At 33.3% G+C, this 17,231-nt stretch overlaps 2 protein-coding genes across 2 annotated transcripts; one reads left to right on the top strand and one right to left on the bottom strand.

Annotated features, from left to right (window-relative positions):
* Nucleotides 1-8,514: 8,514 nt before the first annotated feature.
* LOC121250570 (ankyrin-3-like) lies at nt 8,515-13,321 on the top strand. Its single transcript, XM_041149709.1, has 4 exons — nt 8,515-8,984; nt 10,528-10,803; nt 10,926-11,063; nt 11,613-13,321. The coding sequence occupies exons 1-4, from the start codon at nt 8,682-8,684 to the stop codon at nt 13,167-13,169; spliced, it is 2,274 nt and encodes a 757-aa protein (XP_041005643.1). The 5' UTR covers nt 8,515-8,681; the 3' UTR covers nt 13,170-13,321.
* A 163-nt stretch (nt 13,322-13,484) lies between these two features.
* On the bottom strand, nt 13,485-16,791 carry LOC121250571 (ribosome-recycling factor). The gene is made up of 8 exons (XM_041149711.1): nt 16,055-16,791; nt 15,422-15,565; nt 15,209-15,324; nt 14,857-14,948; nt 14,613-14,634; nt 14,439-14,507; nt 13,929-13,997; nt 13,485-13,834 (listed from the first exon to the last, which is right to left on the bottom strand). Exons 1-8 carry the CDS (start codon nt 16,392-16,394, stop codon nt 13,754-13,756), a joined length of 933 nt encoding a protein of 310 aa, XP_041005645.1. The 5' UTR covers nt 16,395-16,791; the 3' UTR covers nt 13,485-13,753.
* Nucleotides 16,792-17,231: the final 440 nt, after the last annotated feature.

Raw genomic sequence — 17,231 nt, 5'->3', positions numbered from 1 at the left:
GAGAATAATTTTTTAAAAAATAAAGACCTGATCAACATATACTATTTAAAAAATACTGTTTCGAGTTTAAGACTAGGGTTACCCATAGCTATGTGTGTTGACAAGGAAGATTTTAGGAGAAAAGTTATAAGACTCTTGCAAACAAAGACTGGGGCGCCGATTCCATTTCAACCTCAGGTTGGTTTTGAGTTGGTGGGATAAATATATGTTTGTTTGTTTTTCCCGACCACTTTTATCTTGTGAATGATTTGCCCAAGTCCTCCCAATAGTGTTGTGGGGTTATTTAATAGGGAAATGGAGCAGGAGTGCTGGAAAAGAAAGATGGCGTGATCATTAAAGGCTTTTTCCTTGCCCAACTTTGGAATGCAATATTAACAAACACCAAGGATTACGATGGGTCAAGATCGTTGGGGCCTAGCTGGAGGACCGTACCGTATGTACAGTTCAAATTTTGAACTTCAACTTTACCCAAGAGCTTAAAATTTTCACTCTTGCATTCATGGCACCACGCTCAATGTACATGCAAATATCAGTGAGATGGAAAGGAATAAGTTAAAATAAAAATTAAAAGTTAAATAAAATATTTTTAAAATATATATATTTTTAAATTATTTTTATTTTAAAATTTAAAAAAATTAAATTATTTATTTTATTTTATGTAAAAATTTAAAAAAATTATAATAATTAAATAAAATAAATTTAAATGAAATGAAAAGTTTTATAAAAATAAACGAAAGAAGTCTTTTTTTCAACCTTTTACCGTGATCGAGTCATTGAGGTTCAAGATTTTTTTCTTTTTTAAAAAAAAATAAAAATTAAGATCCCATCCTACAAATGTTAAATCTTATTTAAAATTTTTTAAAAATCTATTTGTAATTTCTTTTTATACAGGCCAATATTTCATTGTGGTGAATTGATCTCACGATGATAAAAAAATATAAATATATTAATCTTTATTTTTTTTATAATTATAAGTGATGTATCGTAATAAGATTTGTTTAAAATTGTATTGTCTTCGGTTGCATTGTTGATATTAATTTTAAATAAAATTTTTGTATTCGTTATTTAAATGAATAACCATTTAAAAAATATATATAAAATATTTCTCTTACCCAAAATCGACAACTTGTTCGCGAGGCATCCATATGTCGGTCGTGCAACAAGTCTATTGACTATTGAGTGCCTGTCTGTACCTTGTAAACAAATTCCTCTGCTGGGGACTGTATATCACTACTTGTAAGTTTTTTCTTTTCTTTTTACTTTATATATATATAATTTTTTAAAATTTTATTTATTATTTTCACGCTATATATCATATATAATTTATTTATTTTTTATTTATAAAATATGTGATGTGTGAATAATAAACAGAAGAATTTAATTAGTTTAAGAATAATAAAATAAACAAAATTAAAAATATATAAATAAATAAATAAAAATAGGTGAGATATATGTTATATAAAATGATGTATAGTAAAACTATTTGTTTTTTATCTTTCAAGCGATCCAAATTCCAGGGGAGGAGGCCGATCACGTGAATGGACGCAAAGGCTGCATTGCCTCGGTCATGCTCAGAGATCATCCATTGAAGTATCGGTGTTATCGTTGATTGTAAAATTCATTTTTTTTTTTATATTTTTGTAATATATTTAAATATTTTTTTTTTAAAAAAATATCAATACATTTAAAATTATTTTCTTTCCCATTCAGCTAAAAAAAATAAAAAAATCAATCCAAACAATCAAACCTGACGGTATACTTCAGCGGAATAGTAAAGTTTTCCTTGACATTAATAAACAGAAAGCAGGAAGGAAAGACGAAAGTCCTCAATTCCCATCACATGCATGCAGGGTCAACTTGTCAACCCGGTCCCAGCTAGCATTCATTATTCCATCTCCTTTACACGATTAGACAGTTTTGCACTCGCTGACTCTCATCAATGCTGTTAAGGCCACGTTTTTCAGATGAGATAAAAGATAAAGCAAGATGAATTGCCATAAATATTAAAAATAAAATAAAATATTTTTAAAATATTATTTTTATTTTAAAATTTAAAAAAATTAAATTATTTATTTTATTTTATATAAAAATTTAAAAAAATTATAATGATTAAATAAAATAAGATGAAATGAGATGAAAATAAAATGATTGTAAAAACAATGACGCCTAATGGCTTGTTTAAAAATATATCTCATCACAAAATATTTATTTTATCTCATCTTATTTCATTTCCAAACATAATTTAAATACAAAATTTTTAAATTAATAATTACAACTTTTTCAAACTAATCATTATAATTTTTTTCAAACTTTCAAATAAAAAATAAAAAATAATTCAAATTTTTCAAATTTTTAAACAAAAATATTATTATAAAACTATATTATAACAATATTTTAATTTTATAATATTTTTTATTCAATTTTTTCTTTCATTTCTCAAAACTTAGAAAATACTAAATTCAAACTATCTCACTATTATTTACAAATGATCTTACAACTATTTACAAAATTTTCATCTCATATCACTCCTTAAATGAATTCTAAAGCTTAGTTTGGATACTATTCTCATAATAATTCACTATTTTTTATTATTTTTATTTATATATTATTTTTATTTTATTATTTTTATTATTATTCACAAAATATATAAAAATATTTCTATATCAAACGCAACCTTAATCTCGATCGAATCGGCCGGTGAAGTTGCTGCATGCGACTTTGGAAACACGGCACTGAAAATTTAGAAAATACAATAATTATTATTATTGTTATTAATTTTTTGGGTCAAATCTCTCTATTCTTTTCATTGACTTGGGATTCACTTCTAGTACAGAATAGATTCCTCTGTTGCATATAGTTTTTATAATCAAAGTTATTTCTTTAAAAACTAATATATATATATATAAAAGCTAAAGATATATGTAATTGTGATTGCGAGCACCACCTCGCGGGGGTCTAAATACCTAAATGGGGCCATCAAGAGACGAGACTATAGAAGGAAACTTCCAATATCTCTTAGTTTTGTTTAGATGATTTATGTTTTAGAAAAAAACTTCCATTAATATGAAAAGTATTTTTAATACTTTTAATTTTATTTAGATAATAAATATAAATTTTTAAGATCTTTTGTTATTTTTTCTCTAAATTTGATGGCCCAAATATAAAAATATAAAAATAATCCAAATGATCACTTATTTATATATATCTTTAGATTAAAATACTCGGCTCAATTGAACGATTAAAAAATATCTTTATTATACATTCTTGATCAACCTTAACACTAAAGGTTATTGCTTTAACAATAACACAAGGAATGAATATGAAAAAGTATAGGAAATTGATTTGTACATTATAGGGTGTATAAGTTTTGGACGCTCATTTAAAAAAATAATAAATTTAAAATCCACATAAAAAAAATTTATATTTTAATAATGAACTATGCTAGTTTTTAAAAGAAATTGTACAAAAATTATGTCCCTAAAGTATATCGAACACTATTCAAAATTATATATTTTGGTTTTGCCGTCTTAGAAAAAGGAATATAATTAGTTTGTAAGAAGATATTAAATTGTTACTTGGTGTCACATCATTAATATTATTTAGGCCTGATTTAGTTACATAAATAAGATGAGATGAGAAATCTATTAATAATAATGAGATTATTTGTGAATAGTAATATAATAGTTTATGTTAAGATGTTCTATGAGGTTTTAAAAAATGAGAGAGAAAAAATTGAATAAAAATATTATAAAATTAAAATATTGTTAAAATATAATTTTTATTATATGATTTAAAAAAATTGAATTATTTTTTATATTTTATTTACAAGTTTAAAAAATGTATTAATTAGATAATAATTAGATAAATAATTAAAAATTATAAAATATTTACATTTGAGCGATCTTGAGATGATAGTATGACCTGTAAAATCAAACGGGTTTTAGTGTCACATCATTAATATTATTAAAAAGATACTAAATGTACTTAACAAGTTTACAAAAATTTATTTTTCTAAATGTGATATAATAAAAATTATGAAATTAAAAATTAAAAACTAACAAAATAAATATGATAGGTAAAATTATAAGTAAAAATGTAAATAAATACAGCACTACTTATATTATTATTACCTCCAAACATTACAAATGTTGAATGGTTCTGCAACCGGCGTCAATGCCAATGATATAATCGGACACGTTTCAGGAAGTATCTCTTTGTCTTTATCGTTGGATATATTGTTTCTAACTTTCTAGCACGCTGCTTTTATTTAAAATTACGCGTTGTAAATATCATTTTTATTTAAATTTTAATATCAAGCTCGAATTAAATGTGCCGCCCAGACAAATACTATACTAAAATTATCGAGACAGAAACAGAACATGTGTCCCCTCCATACGTTTACAGCCACGCTAGTGTTGCTGACTCCGTCAAGTACACGTGTCAAGTGCACGGGGAGGCATTTAAGGCTCGTACCTGACCTCGTAATTGTCAATCTATTGGTCTAATAAAACTGTTTATTCCACGTGCGAACTAGAAAATGCTTCGAAACCTCCTATTTATTTCCTTTTGTTTTCTCTAGGCGTCTTTAGCACTTCTATCACGGCGTCAGGCTGCCAATTGGGATCCGAATTTATAAGAGTTCTCTGAGCCGTTGAAGTAGCTCACTGTTAGCCATTACAGTTTCGGCTAAACTCCGTATATTATGATATTATTTATTCTTCCTGATCTTATTATAACAAAAAAAAAAAAAAAACATGTTTTGAAGTTATTTTCTCAAAATATTAGTATTTAAAACAGAATAGATAAAGTCCATAAAATGGACTCTAAAACATTGTAATTATTTTTTAATTTTTTCATACAGTTGAATATGTAATAAGAATTATTACAATTATAACTATATTTATTCTTCATGAACTTAAGAGTAAAATATTTCCATTTATCACGACTCATTATAATATAAATAAAATTAATGACTATTATTTTTTAATGTTATTTAAAATATTTATTCAGATATTAATAAATACTGCAATATCTATTTTATATATTTATCTCTTTACTATTTGAGATCATGGTTGCAAAAAGGTTAAAATTTCGGTTGATTACATAAATGATACGAGATGAAAAATTTAAAGATAATAATGAGATAGTTTGTAAATAATAATAAAATTATTTGAGTTAAAATATTTTGAGTTTCGGGAAATAAGAGATAAAATATTGAATAAAATATTATAAAATTAAAATATTGTTAAAAGATAATTTTTTTAATATTATCTTTGTTTTATAATTTGAAATTTTTGATTTTTTTAATATTTTATTAATTTAAAAAAATTATAATGATTATATGAAAAAGTTAAAAATTAAAAATAAAAAAAAAGTTTGTGTTTAAATAATATTTAAATATTAAAATAAGATGAAATAGATTCAAATCATATGTGAAACCAAACGGGTCCATGTATACTAGCAGTGAAAACATTGTCGAGAGGCTGAGATGTTGATCTTGTGTAGCTGTACCCATGAATTGGTATGGATGTATTATAATAGTCAAAGGTACTACAATAATGATACAAAATACGAATTCCATGTATACAAACAAGAAATACGAGCAGTGAAAAGAAAACATTGGTTTACGAGATATTGTTTTTCTTGGAAAAGAGGGCTCGCTTTTACATTAGTAATGACACACATATAGACATTTTTAAATTTTTTTTTATATAATCATGTTTTAAATTTAAGGTATTTTTATATAGAGAAATGCTATAAGAAAATTTTACACCACACATCTCTACATAATAATATGCTATTTGTCATTTCTGTTATTCTATTTAAATACGCATATATTGCAGCATCAAGATAAAATGATAAAAATATCACTCATCATACATTAATTAGGTAAAAGTGTATGGTATAAGAGTTTTATGTAAAATTTCCTTTATGTAAAATGAAGTTTCTTTTATAATTTATTTGATAAAAATGCCACTCATCTAAAATATGATTGTGTAAATTGTTGTGTCCGCATCATTTTCCTCTTCAATATAGCGACTTATTATCATTTGTTTATTTTAGTGTAGAGGTTTTTTACAATATTATTTCCAATGTATGATTTATAAAGAGAAAGACATATACACAAAATAGATGAAACGAAATTTATAAATACTTAATTGAAAATTTATATGGATAACCATAATATTGTAAAACTCATTGTATATTCTTCAATTTCCTATTTTAACTCACAAGGTACAGGAAATAACATAGTTTCTTATATATTACTTTTAATAATTAAAGCTTTGTATGTGTAATAAAGACATTAATAATATTACATAATTGATGTGATAGCGTATAAAATGCCTATCGTGTACTATGTAGGACATAAAAAACTAACTTGATTAATTATCTAAATTTGAAAAAAAAGAGGAATACTACAACCACAAATGAATTACACAAAAGTAATCTTACAAACTGATATGAATTTATATGATTCGTCAGATCTATTTTATAATAAAAGTAACTTTACAAACTGACAAATCATATCAAATCATATCAATTCGTAGGATTACTTTTATGTAATCACTTTGTAATTAAAGTATTATTTCTTATCTCGTATTACTCTTGTTATATACGTTTGTCCTCAGTTGAGGAGTAACTTACTCCGAGTAAGGTACACAAGGTTATGTGTGAGAGGTACGAACTTAGAAAAAGTATACTATTGTCACTTTTGAGTTTCTGTGCAAATTATTTTTCCTCAAGATTGAAAGACAACATAATTGCTCAAACGACAAATCGAATCAGGAACACATGGGAGAGAATGTGCTGCTCTGCCATTTTCAGATTGAATATGTTCTGTCGTCTGTCCCCGTTGGGGTGAGCCTGAGAGACTGCATCGACAACGTGAAAAATGTGGGTCAAAAAAGATGAGCTACTGCATACACGTTGGACAGTAAGGATTGCTTCTCTGTGACACAAGTTGACTACGGAGTGGGAGGATGCAATCAAGCAGGAAGCCCAAGCTCTATCTTTGAACGCTTCTTTCTTTCATTTCTTTATTGTATCTTTAAATCAAAGGGATAAGCAGAGAGTAGAAGTATTCTAACAAACGAGTTTGCACACCGATGCTAATATGTAAGACATCAATTTAATAAAAATGTGCAAATTAAAGATAAAAATAATTTTCATGAGACAAATGACATTTTATTCTCTCAAAATTTTTCTTTTCTTATTTTTCTTTTAAATAAGAAAAACCATGTCAGCGTTAGTACGCGCTAAACAACTTGTATCTAGCAAGACCCTAATTTCAATTACAAGATGTTTAAAGTAATATAAAATCTTCTCCGAAAATCTGGGAGTTGTTATAGATATAAATTTAGAGCATATATATATTTTGAAAAATAAATGAAATCCATACAAATATATTTAAGATGAATTATTCGTTTTTCAATGGGATGCACGAATCATTTTCTAAATATTGAACATATGTGATGGGACATAATATATTTGTGTGACTAAGTTTTGGAAAATGAATAGCCTCGTTTTGGTTATACAGATGAGATAAAAATTGAATAAAATATTGTTAGAATATAATTTTTTTTAAGATTTGAAAAAGTTAAATTATTTTTTATATTTTGTTTGAAAGTTTAAAAAAATTGTAATAATTAGATGAGATAAAATGATTTGTAAACCAGGCCTAAATTCTTTGTTTGAAAATACGTTTTGTATTAGGGTTTGTGAAAGTAAATAGCTAAAATTGAAAGTTGTTTAAATATAAATTTTTAATGCATTTTGTTTTAAAGTTTGTAAATGTTGCTTTAGACAATGATTGAATAAAAAGTTAAAAGGTTGAAATAGGAATTTTTTTTTTTAGATTTAAAGATATATAGTTTGATTTTAAAAAAAATTAAGAAATTCTGAAAAAAATCTATTTAACCACACATGACCTTTCATTTGAAGTTTGAATATCTATGCTCATAAGAAGTTTAGATTTTGTTTAACGATGATAATTTCAATTTCTAAAATTTAAAAGACTTTATAAAAATGTATAACCAAACATGGCCTAAAATTAATTTGAAGTTTAGCTATGATTTCAAGAAGTTTAGATTTTGTTTAAAGATGATGATTCCAATTATTATTATTATAAAGAATGATTGATATTTTGCAGCTTTCGTAATGAGATTACATTAATAATGATTAATACTTAATTATTATCGACGGTTTCATTTGCGTGGGGACGTTCCAGACACACGAGTGGTTACGCGATATTTTCTCCGAGATCGAAGCCGAGCCAAGATTTCGGAGCCATCTAATCTTTTGGAGCTCAAACTTCAATTAGCCGAGCCGAATATTGCAGGTCATCCACTGCTCCAGCCATGAGCCATGTATCCGAGCTCAGAAAACCACGCCCAGTGAGGGACAGGACCCCGCCGGCCCACACCCAAATTTTAAATTCTCCTAAATAGTCAACCATTTTTTTTAACCGTGGTTAAAACACAGTTAACGTTCCCATTATATTTGCACCCCTCTGGAGTTCTGTCTTCTGCCGCTCACTTGTTTCAAAGTTTCCTTTTAACTCTTTCTCGAGCGCATCGCATTTCTTGGAGAGAGAGAGAGAGAGAGAGAGCGCATGCGAGCCTTCAGCTGAAGTTGCAGCGAGAGTGTGGTAGTACTGAAGGTCGACCTGCGAAGCCGCGAAGATGATGGTGTTCTCCGGTAAGCAGCAGGTATTTCCGGTGGACTACGAAGCGGATGTCTCGCAACGGCTTCTGGAAGCTTCCCTCGCCGGTGATCTGAAGTCGGCGATCGAGTGCATCGTTGATCCCTTCGTGGACGTGAACTTCGTCGGCGCGGTGTGCTTGAAGAGTAGGAAGACTGAGCTGGTCCCGCGTGACGAATCGCCGAGCGACGTCCGCGTGGAGTACGAGGAATTCAAGACCGACGTCACCCCCTTGTTCCTCGCCGTCCATACCGGCAACGTGGACCTCGTTAAGAAGTTGCTGGTAATTGCTCGGACCAATGGCACTGAATCTGATGTTTTTGACTGTTTCATTCGCATTGCTGATTTTCACCCAGTTTAGTGACTGAGATCGTGATTACGTTTTTGTATCCACATAGTTGGTTTTGAGCGTTTTAAAATGGTAACTGATTTTGACGCATTTTGTGTGTATCCGACCTTACTAGTTAATGGTTCTCATTTCGAAAATGTCTCAAATACTCGCGACTTTTCCTCCCCGACATAAATAGCATATTTGGCTTTATTCCGTTCTTAATTACTCGGATTTGAGAAGATTATGACGGTTTTGATGCGTTTCAAGCTTTTTAATATAAAGGCATGCTTTAGGAAGCTAAGGTTTGATTTCCTCAGCCTCAGGCATTATCCTTATTCCGTATTAAAGTTGGTAATTACTTTGAGTTTCTTTGGTTATTGTCTCCAATGCTTTTCCCTAATTGGGCCAGCTATATAAATGTCTATCTCTTATTAACGCTAATGAAGTGGTAGCCCGTAACTAATTTATTGGTTTAGCATCAACGATCTTTTGAAATCTTTGTCACTATTCTTGTTCTTATGGTATTGTCATTACTGAAGTTAATTGATGCTTTTGACCGATGGATGCTTGTGATTCATTTTATTTTGTGTTTTGGAAACGAGAAGAGTTGGTATTCCTGTTCTGTCACTCAGTAGATTGACAGTTTGATTTTTTCCAAAGGCCTATCACTATCTCTTTTTGCTTTTGCTAGTGGCTCTTGATAGCTGATTACTTTGATATGTATTTAATGGATTTTTTTTTTCCTTTTCTTTAAGATTAGGAGTATCATTTTTGCATGACAGTTCAACTATCTCCACAAAACGTTGTACGAACTACCATGAAGTTTTTTGCATGCTTAAAAACCGCAAAAATACGATGGTTCTTACTCAGCCTTCCTTTCAAATTTATCCTATTGTTGAATTCTGTGATGAAACATATAGTTGGGTCGACACTGTGGGGTTCAATTTATTTAATATTGGATTTTTTTTTTCTTAATTAAGATTGGTTCAGGAAAATGCGTGTCATTCAACTTATTTCCTGGTTGTGTTCCTTCCTTTTGTGTTATAAATACTTTTACTTGGTTATGTTTTCTGTAATTAAAAATGAAGCAAATTAAAAATCTGGTTTCAAAGTAGTTAATTAGAAATGCCAGGTATATATCTTTGATTCTTTAATTTGACCCAAGGGGATCTCCCCCACAGCAAAAGATCTACTTTTTGATGAAGAGATGCAAGCAGAGATATTTAAAAATTTAACCCTTTTGATATTATCAGTCTTGATGGTCGTCAAAGCATTTACTTGACTCTGACCTTTGTCCAGAGCAGGCTAAGTGCATAATGTATGCATACATAATACGTCCACTTTTTCTTCACAAATGTACTCACTCACGAAAGTTCCATGCTTCTTTGCTTATCAAATTATATTTGTTTTTCCCATTTTTGTCTGCCTGTGGCCTTACCTTTTGCATTCTCAATGGCTTGTCATGTACTAAGGGTTGGCACTTTTTAAATGTCAGAGCTCTGGAGCAGATGTGAACCAGAAACTCTTTAGGGGCTTTGCACCAACAGCAGCAGTGAGGGAGGGTCATTTAGAGATTCTTGAGATCTTACTTAAAGCTGGGGCCTCACAGCCAGCCTGTGAGGAGGCTTTGCTGGAGGCAAGCCGTCATGGTCGTGCAAGACATGCTGAGTTGCTCATGGGCTCTGATCTCATCCGGCCCCGTATTGGTCTGCATGCTTTTGTCACTGCATGCTGCAGGGGTTTCATAGATGTGGTTGACACTCTCATGAAGGTAAAGCCTCTTATTTGCATGTGCTTTCACTTACCAATCTTTTAGATACCACTGCAGAGACTTTTGTAATTAAACAGAAATGAGCATTATATGGTTGCCATTAATGTCGGTTCATGTTGCAGTGTGGTGTAGATGCAAGTGCGGCTGACCGGGTCTTGCTCCAGTCATCTAAGCCTTCTGTTCACATGAATGTTGACTGTACTGCACTTGCTGCCGCTGTGGTTAGTAGGCAGGTTTCCATTGTCCGTTTGCTGCTTCAGGTGAGCATTTTGCATCTCAGTATTAACTATTAGAATGATCGTGATGGTACATGTGGATACAAGTTTGGGAGGGCTCTGTTTGTTGCACTTAAAATCCCTGTACTCTTTCTGAGCTTACAGATTCTCAAGTGTACCCTTCAAGTCATTCTTTAATATTAAGCAATTTAATAGTATAAGCAGTCATATGATCCTGAAAGAATGAGTTTTGTTTTATTTTTATTTTTTGGGGAGGGGATGGGCGGGGGGGGATAGAGGGGAAACATTCACTGTTAGTTTGAAACTCATGAGTCTAATCCATTGAGAGTCTGTGATGTTGTTGTTGTAGCTATTACAGCTGGATGTAACTTGATGACAAACCAATGGTATGGGCTTTGTTGCATTAGAATCTCCTCTGAGAATGACTTATATTTTTAGCATGCGATAGGATGATCTGTACTGTAGAATCTTGGATAAGATAGTGACCGACCATTATTGTTTTTCTTTTCACAATTACCTTTTATTGTTTCTTTTTCCCCTCACTGCAATCTTTCTCCTGAAATGGAAAAACAGGCTGGTGTCATGATGGACATCAAAGTGAAGTTAGGAGCATGGTCTTGGGACATGGCTACTGGGGAAGAATATCGAGTTGGTGCTGGGTTGGCAGAGCCCTATGCCATCACCTGGTGTGCAGTGGAATATTTTGAAGTGAGTGGTGCAATCTTGCGTATGCTCCTCCAACACCTCTCCCCCAATACCCCTCATTATGGGAGAACTCCCCTTCACCATGCCATCCTATGTGGCAGTGTAGGAGCTGTCAAGGTGCTGTTGAATTGTGGTGCTGATGCAGAATGCCCTATTAAGACAGCCAAGAAAAATGAATTTCGTCCTATACACATGGCTGCCCGTCTTGGATTATCAACTTTAGTTCAATGCCTTATTGACTCTGGTTGTGATCTAAACTCAAAGACAGATTCTGGTGACACAGCCTTGATGATCTGCGCAAAATATAAGCGTGAAGAATGCCTCAAGGTATTGGCCATGGCTGGTGCTGATTTTGGCTTGGTAAATGTTGCTGGTCAGTCTGCAAGTTCAATTGCTGGATCAAACCGGTGGTCCCTTGCTTTTCAAGATGTGGTGTTTGATGTAATTAGAGCCATGAAGATACCAAGGTCCAGCAATATGTCTGTGTTCTCTCCACTAATGTTTGCAGCCAAAGCTGGTGACATTGAGGCTCTGAAAATTCTGATTGGGTGGGGAGGATTCAATCTTGATTATCAGGATGATAATGGTTTCTCAGCGGTTATGATTACTGCTCTGAAGGGTCATGTTGAAGCATTCAGGTTGCTGGTTTATGCAGGGGCTGACGTAAAGCTTCACAACAAATCTGGTCAAACTGCAATCACTTTATCTGAGTCACATCAGAGTCATGACTTATTTGAGAAGGTAATGCTCCAATTTGCCCTTGAAAAGGGCAACCGCAATGCTGGAGGGTTCCATGCTTTACATTGCGCTGCTCGTCGTGGTGACTTAGATGCAGTAGAATTGCTTACCAGTAAAGGTTATGATGTAAATGTCCCTGATGGGGACGGATACACTCCCCTCATGCTAGCTGCAAAGGAAGGCCATGGGTCCATGTGTGAGCTCTTGGTCTCGCGTGGGGCCTATTGCGATATCAAGAATGCTAGGGGTGAAACAGCGCTCTCACTTGCAAGGAAAATTGTCGGCCGGAAAAATGATGCTGAGCATGTGATACTGGACGAGCTTGCTCGCAAGCTAGTATTAGGTGGTGCCTCTGTGCGGAAACACACCAGGGGAGGGAAAGGGACTCCGCATGGTAAGGAAATGAGAATGGTGGGGTCTGCAGGGGTGCTGCGATGGGGAAACTCAAGCCGGAGAAATGTGACTTGCCAGCATGCAGAGGTGGGGCCTAGCGCAGCCTTTCGGAAAAATAGGAAGAAGAAGGGTGATGCTGATGAACCTGGAGTGTTTAGGGTGGCGACTACAAAGAACAGGGAGGTGCATTTTGTATGCGAGGGTGGGTTTGAGACGGCTGAGCTCTGGGTGAGGGGCATTAAGCTTGTGACAAAAGAGGCTATTTTTGGCAAGCCGAGGGAAACTAGATGGTGAATGGTGAGGATGTGGACGCAGGCAATATGTATAGTTGTTCGGGGGAGTACTTCATCTTGAAGTATCTTTGCATTTTCATTGTAAAGGTTTTGACAGCCATTAGTTGTAAATTTGTTCACCTTTAGTTAAAATTAAAAATATGGAAATTGCGCTTACAAAGAGAGTCAGTAATCACTCGAGAATCCTTTAAAGGGACCCAAGATGAAGACAAGCACGAAGCAATTTAATCAGAGGGTGAACATCATTTAGGCGGACTGTTTAATATGTCTAAAGCTAGACAGCCACATTTCCCAGATGGGCTACAAGTACACGATGGGAGGTTAACGCCATACAAATCATTGCCAGTGCCTTCAGAATATTTTTCAAAATATAAGCGAAATTCTTCACATTAAAAAAGATTTCTACTGGATTTTTGTATTGAAACTGCCATCTAAATGCAAACTCTGATGGATGCGGCTTTTGAAAAAAGCTCACTTTATCATGGAATTCGATCGCCCAAAATTTTTTATACCAAAGGGCTTCACTAAGTTGAGAGTTCCAAAAGCTGTGTAATCTTGTAGAAATAGAGACGGTTAGACCACCTTTCACCCTCCAGTGATCTCTTTTTCCTTCGACTTGCACATGTCTTCTGCGGACTTGACAAATTTTTTGGTCAGCTCATCAACCTAGGAAAAGGAACAAGGGTCAGAAGACACTCGAATTATTGCAAAACTCATCCATCTATATCGCTGTGATTCTGTGAATAGCTTGGAAACTCACCTCTTTCTCTAATTTCTTCAGATCATCCTTGGGGGCATGTGAATATAATTTCTTTACTGTATCCATTGCCTGTAAAGCCAACCAACAATATGTTTAGGCACAATAAACCTAAAAATGCTGGACCAGTTCACAGCAAAGCATATAATAAAATTCCCAATCTATTATAGCAATCCAATATGTAGTCTTGTTGCCGCACAAACTTTCCAACATTTAATGGTATGTTATGAGCTCATCCTGCTAGTCCTTTTGAAAACTTTTGTTATGGCATATTACTATTTAGGAGTTATAGCTTTGCTATTGAAAGAAATGGACTAGTTTTTCCTTATTATTTCATACATGCTATCAATCTACACATTATACATACACTTTGAGTTTGTCTTGAGTAGTGTATCAATAAGAGCTTATTTCAAAATCTTTTCTTTGCAATCAAATTTTCCCTACAACTGCTCTATTCTTTTAAGAAAACCTGAACTATAAACATAAATAAGATTAAGAAAATGGCTGCTATACCTTCTGGCGAGCCCTTCTTATACTTTGCCTGGCATCTTCACAAGACTTGGTAACCACCTTACATACAGCCTGGTACAGATGCCCCAGGATACAATATCATAGTCATCATGGCACAAAGACAAAAAGATAAAAGCCAAAAGAGATAAATGAAGGAAAGAGCAGTGATTAGCTTACCTGTATATGCTCTTTCGTCAATCTGGTCATTACAGAGAATAAAAATGTATATGAGCCAAGTAATGAATGTGTACATAGATTAAGCTTTAACATGGGAAATAGTAGAAGTCCTTTGAATATCACATAAGCTAAAATTATGATTATCTCAACACATTATTTTAATGCCTTCAATAGATACCATTAGCAAATGGGCTTCTCTTTTGAAAGGGGAAGTGATACTATGAGATTAAACAGAATCACTTACGGTGGAATAATTGCAATCAGCCGCTCACCATCCACTTTGGGACTTAAGCCTAATGGAGAAGCAACAATCGCGCTCTCTAATTTTTTTAAGGTCTGCAAAAACAGGATGTCAAAAAAGGATGTTTAAATACTCATTTTGTGCCAAGAACATGAACTGAATTAAAACACTAATGACTAAATACAATTGACATAAAAAAATCTCATCCTGAGTGCTAGATCCAAATATCTGAAGAACTGATAGTATCGTACTCCATACTATGTCAATAAGAAACCATTGCACATGACCATTAAGTAGAAATGAAAAGAATTGAAAAAAATAGCAAACTCATTAAAGTAAAGATTTAGTTCATTACATTTGGATCATAAGGATTTACTGATAATGTTTTGGAATCCATGACTGAAACAACAGCTAAATGACTCAAGGGCATCTTCACATCATCAGTTTCTACAATAATGTGGTCAAGCATCCCTGCAGAGACATTCGACAAACAACCGGGCTAATGAACCAGAAAACCAGAATAAGACTGCAAACAAATAACAAATAGCGATGGCACACAGTAAGGTACCTGGAGATGCCCTTCCTGTTCTTAGTTTATTCAACTCTCCTGATAATGCACCTATTGCAGCCTCCATCTGTGCAGAAGCATTTGCCTTAATAGTGGGTCCAATATCAGGTGAAACATAAATATTGCTTGCAGCGTCATCATCCTCTAAAAGGAGCAACCAAGTAGGCAAAAAAAAAAAAAAAAAAGAATCAACTTGAAGGGAATAGTGACTATAAACTTGCAAAAGAAAACACTTGGATTATAGGAATTTATATAATTTGCATTTATACATGCAATCAGCAAGAAGTTACACCTAGGATACACAATAGAATACTCACTCAGAGTAAACGTCCAATGGATGTCTATCTCAAGGAATCCAAAACCTATGGATCCACACCATTTTGGTACTTAGCAATTAAGCTTGTAGTATTTGGGGGAGGGGGAGGCGGAACCAGAAACTATGCTTGGAAAAACAGAACGAAAGATCATTACCTACCCTTTTCTCCCCTCAGTAGACAGTGGAATTTCAAGCACACATGGTGAATCGCCTAGCTACCATTTCTCATGCATTCCTTTTTCTTCCAAATTACAACAAATAAACATGAACAGCACAGATAAACAGGCTTAGAGAGGATAGGCGGAGAGAAATGGTACTTGATTTACGTCCTTTGGCGAAGCCTCTACGACACTCTCTGAGAAAATCAACGGCCGGAAGAGTGAGAATCCTGTGGTGAGTCTCTGAGTTGCGGACATTGTTGGTAGTGTAGCTAATCATATGAGAGAGCCCGCGGCCATGAAGGGGGGAGCTACTTCGGAGTAGAAGGATGTTCCGACTGGAGAATGCGCGTCTAAGGAAGATCGCCATGGCTCCAGGGTTTCCTGCTTCTTGTCGGGGTTTTAGGTTTTTTTGATAAACCCTGGAGTGATCCCCGAACTGTACAAAATGGGCCGGTGAAGCCCACGTGGGTTTAATCCGTGACATCAGGCCCATCATGAAGTTAATATTGCTGGTGAACAGATCGAAACCAACCCATTCTCATCCCTTACCTTGAAAAGCCATTCTCAAAGAGCATGGGAACGAACTCCTATGGTAGATTCAGAAGCAGTGTAAAACTTTCCAGAACCCACCTATGGAAGTATATGGAGGCTTATAAACTTTCAAGCTCGTCAGGGAGTTTGATACAGAAATGGGAGTGCTTTCTAACCATGGATTAATCAAGATCAGAGCTTGTGAAATTCAAGTGCATGTGGAAGCAGCAAAACGATTGGTATTGCAAGGAATCTGTTCTAAGTTGCAGAGCATGAGGAATTCCTTGTCCATGCTTTTACTTTCATTTCCCACTGGGAATCGAAATGTGGCCGTAGTTCTGCATCTCCAGTTATTTGCATTGCTTTTAAAACGGCCTAGCCAGTAATGAACCCACCGATTTATATACTCGTCAGCTACACGCGCATCCCCCCGATGTCAAAATCATCACCGAGAAGCTAGTATTTGACAAATCTCCCGCCAATTTATGCGTATTCTTTTTTCCTTAATTTCATTAGATTTTAGAACTGATGCTATGATGGTTAAAATAAAATCATGCATATGGCCGGTCTTACCGCCTTTAATTAATACATTATACCTGGGATATACGCCTTTGGTATCAGAGCCATTGGTGATAGTATTGTTATTACTACTTATTGCTTATTTTATTGCTATTGATATTTCTATCTTATATTTTATTGCTATTGATATTTCTATCTTATTTTCTTGATATTTACGATGGATTTTTATTATGCTCATAGTACTGGATTTCGTGATTTGTATGAGTTAAAATGTACAGAATAT

The sequence above is a fragment of the Juglans microcarpa x Juglans regia genome, chromosome 2D (assembly GCF_004785595.1).
Source record: "Juglans microcarpa x Juglans regia isolate MS1-56 chromosome 2D, Jm3101_v1.0, whole genome shotgun sequence".
NCBI lineage: Eukaryota > Viridiplantae > Streptophyta > Magnoliopsida > Fagales > Juglandaceae > Juglans > Juglans microcarpa x Juglans regia.
Note: the sequence above shows the minus strand (reverse complement) of the source record. Positions and strands in the feature narration are given on the sequence as shown.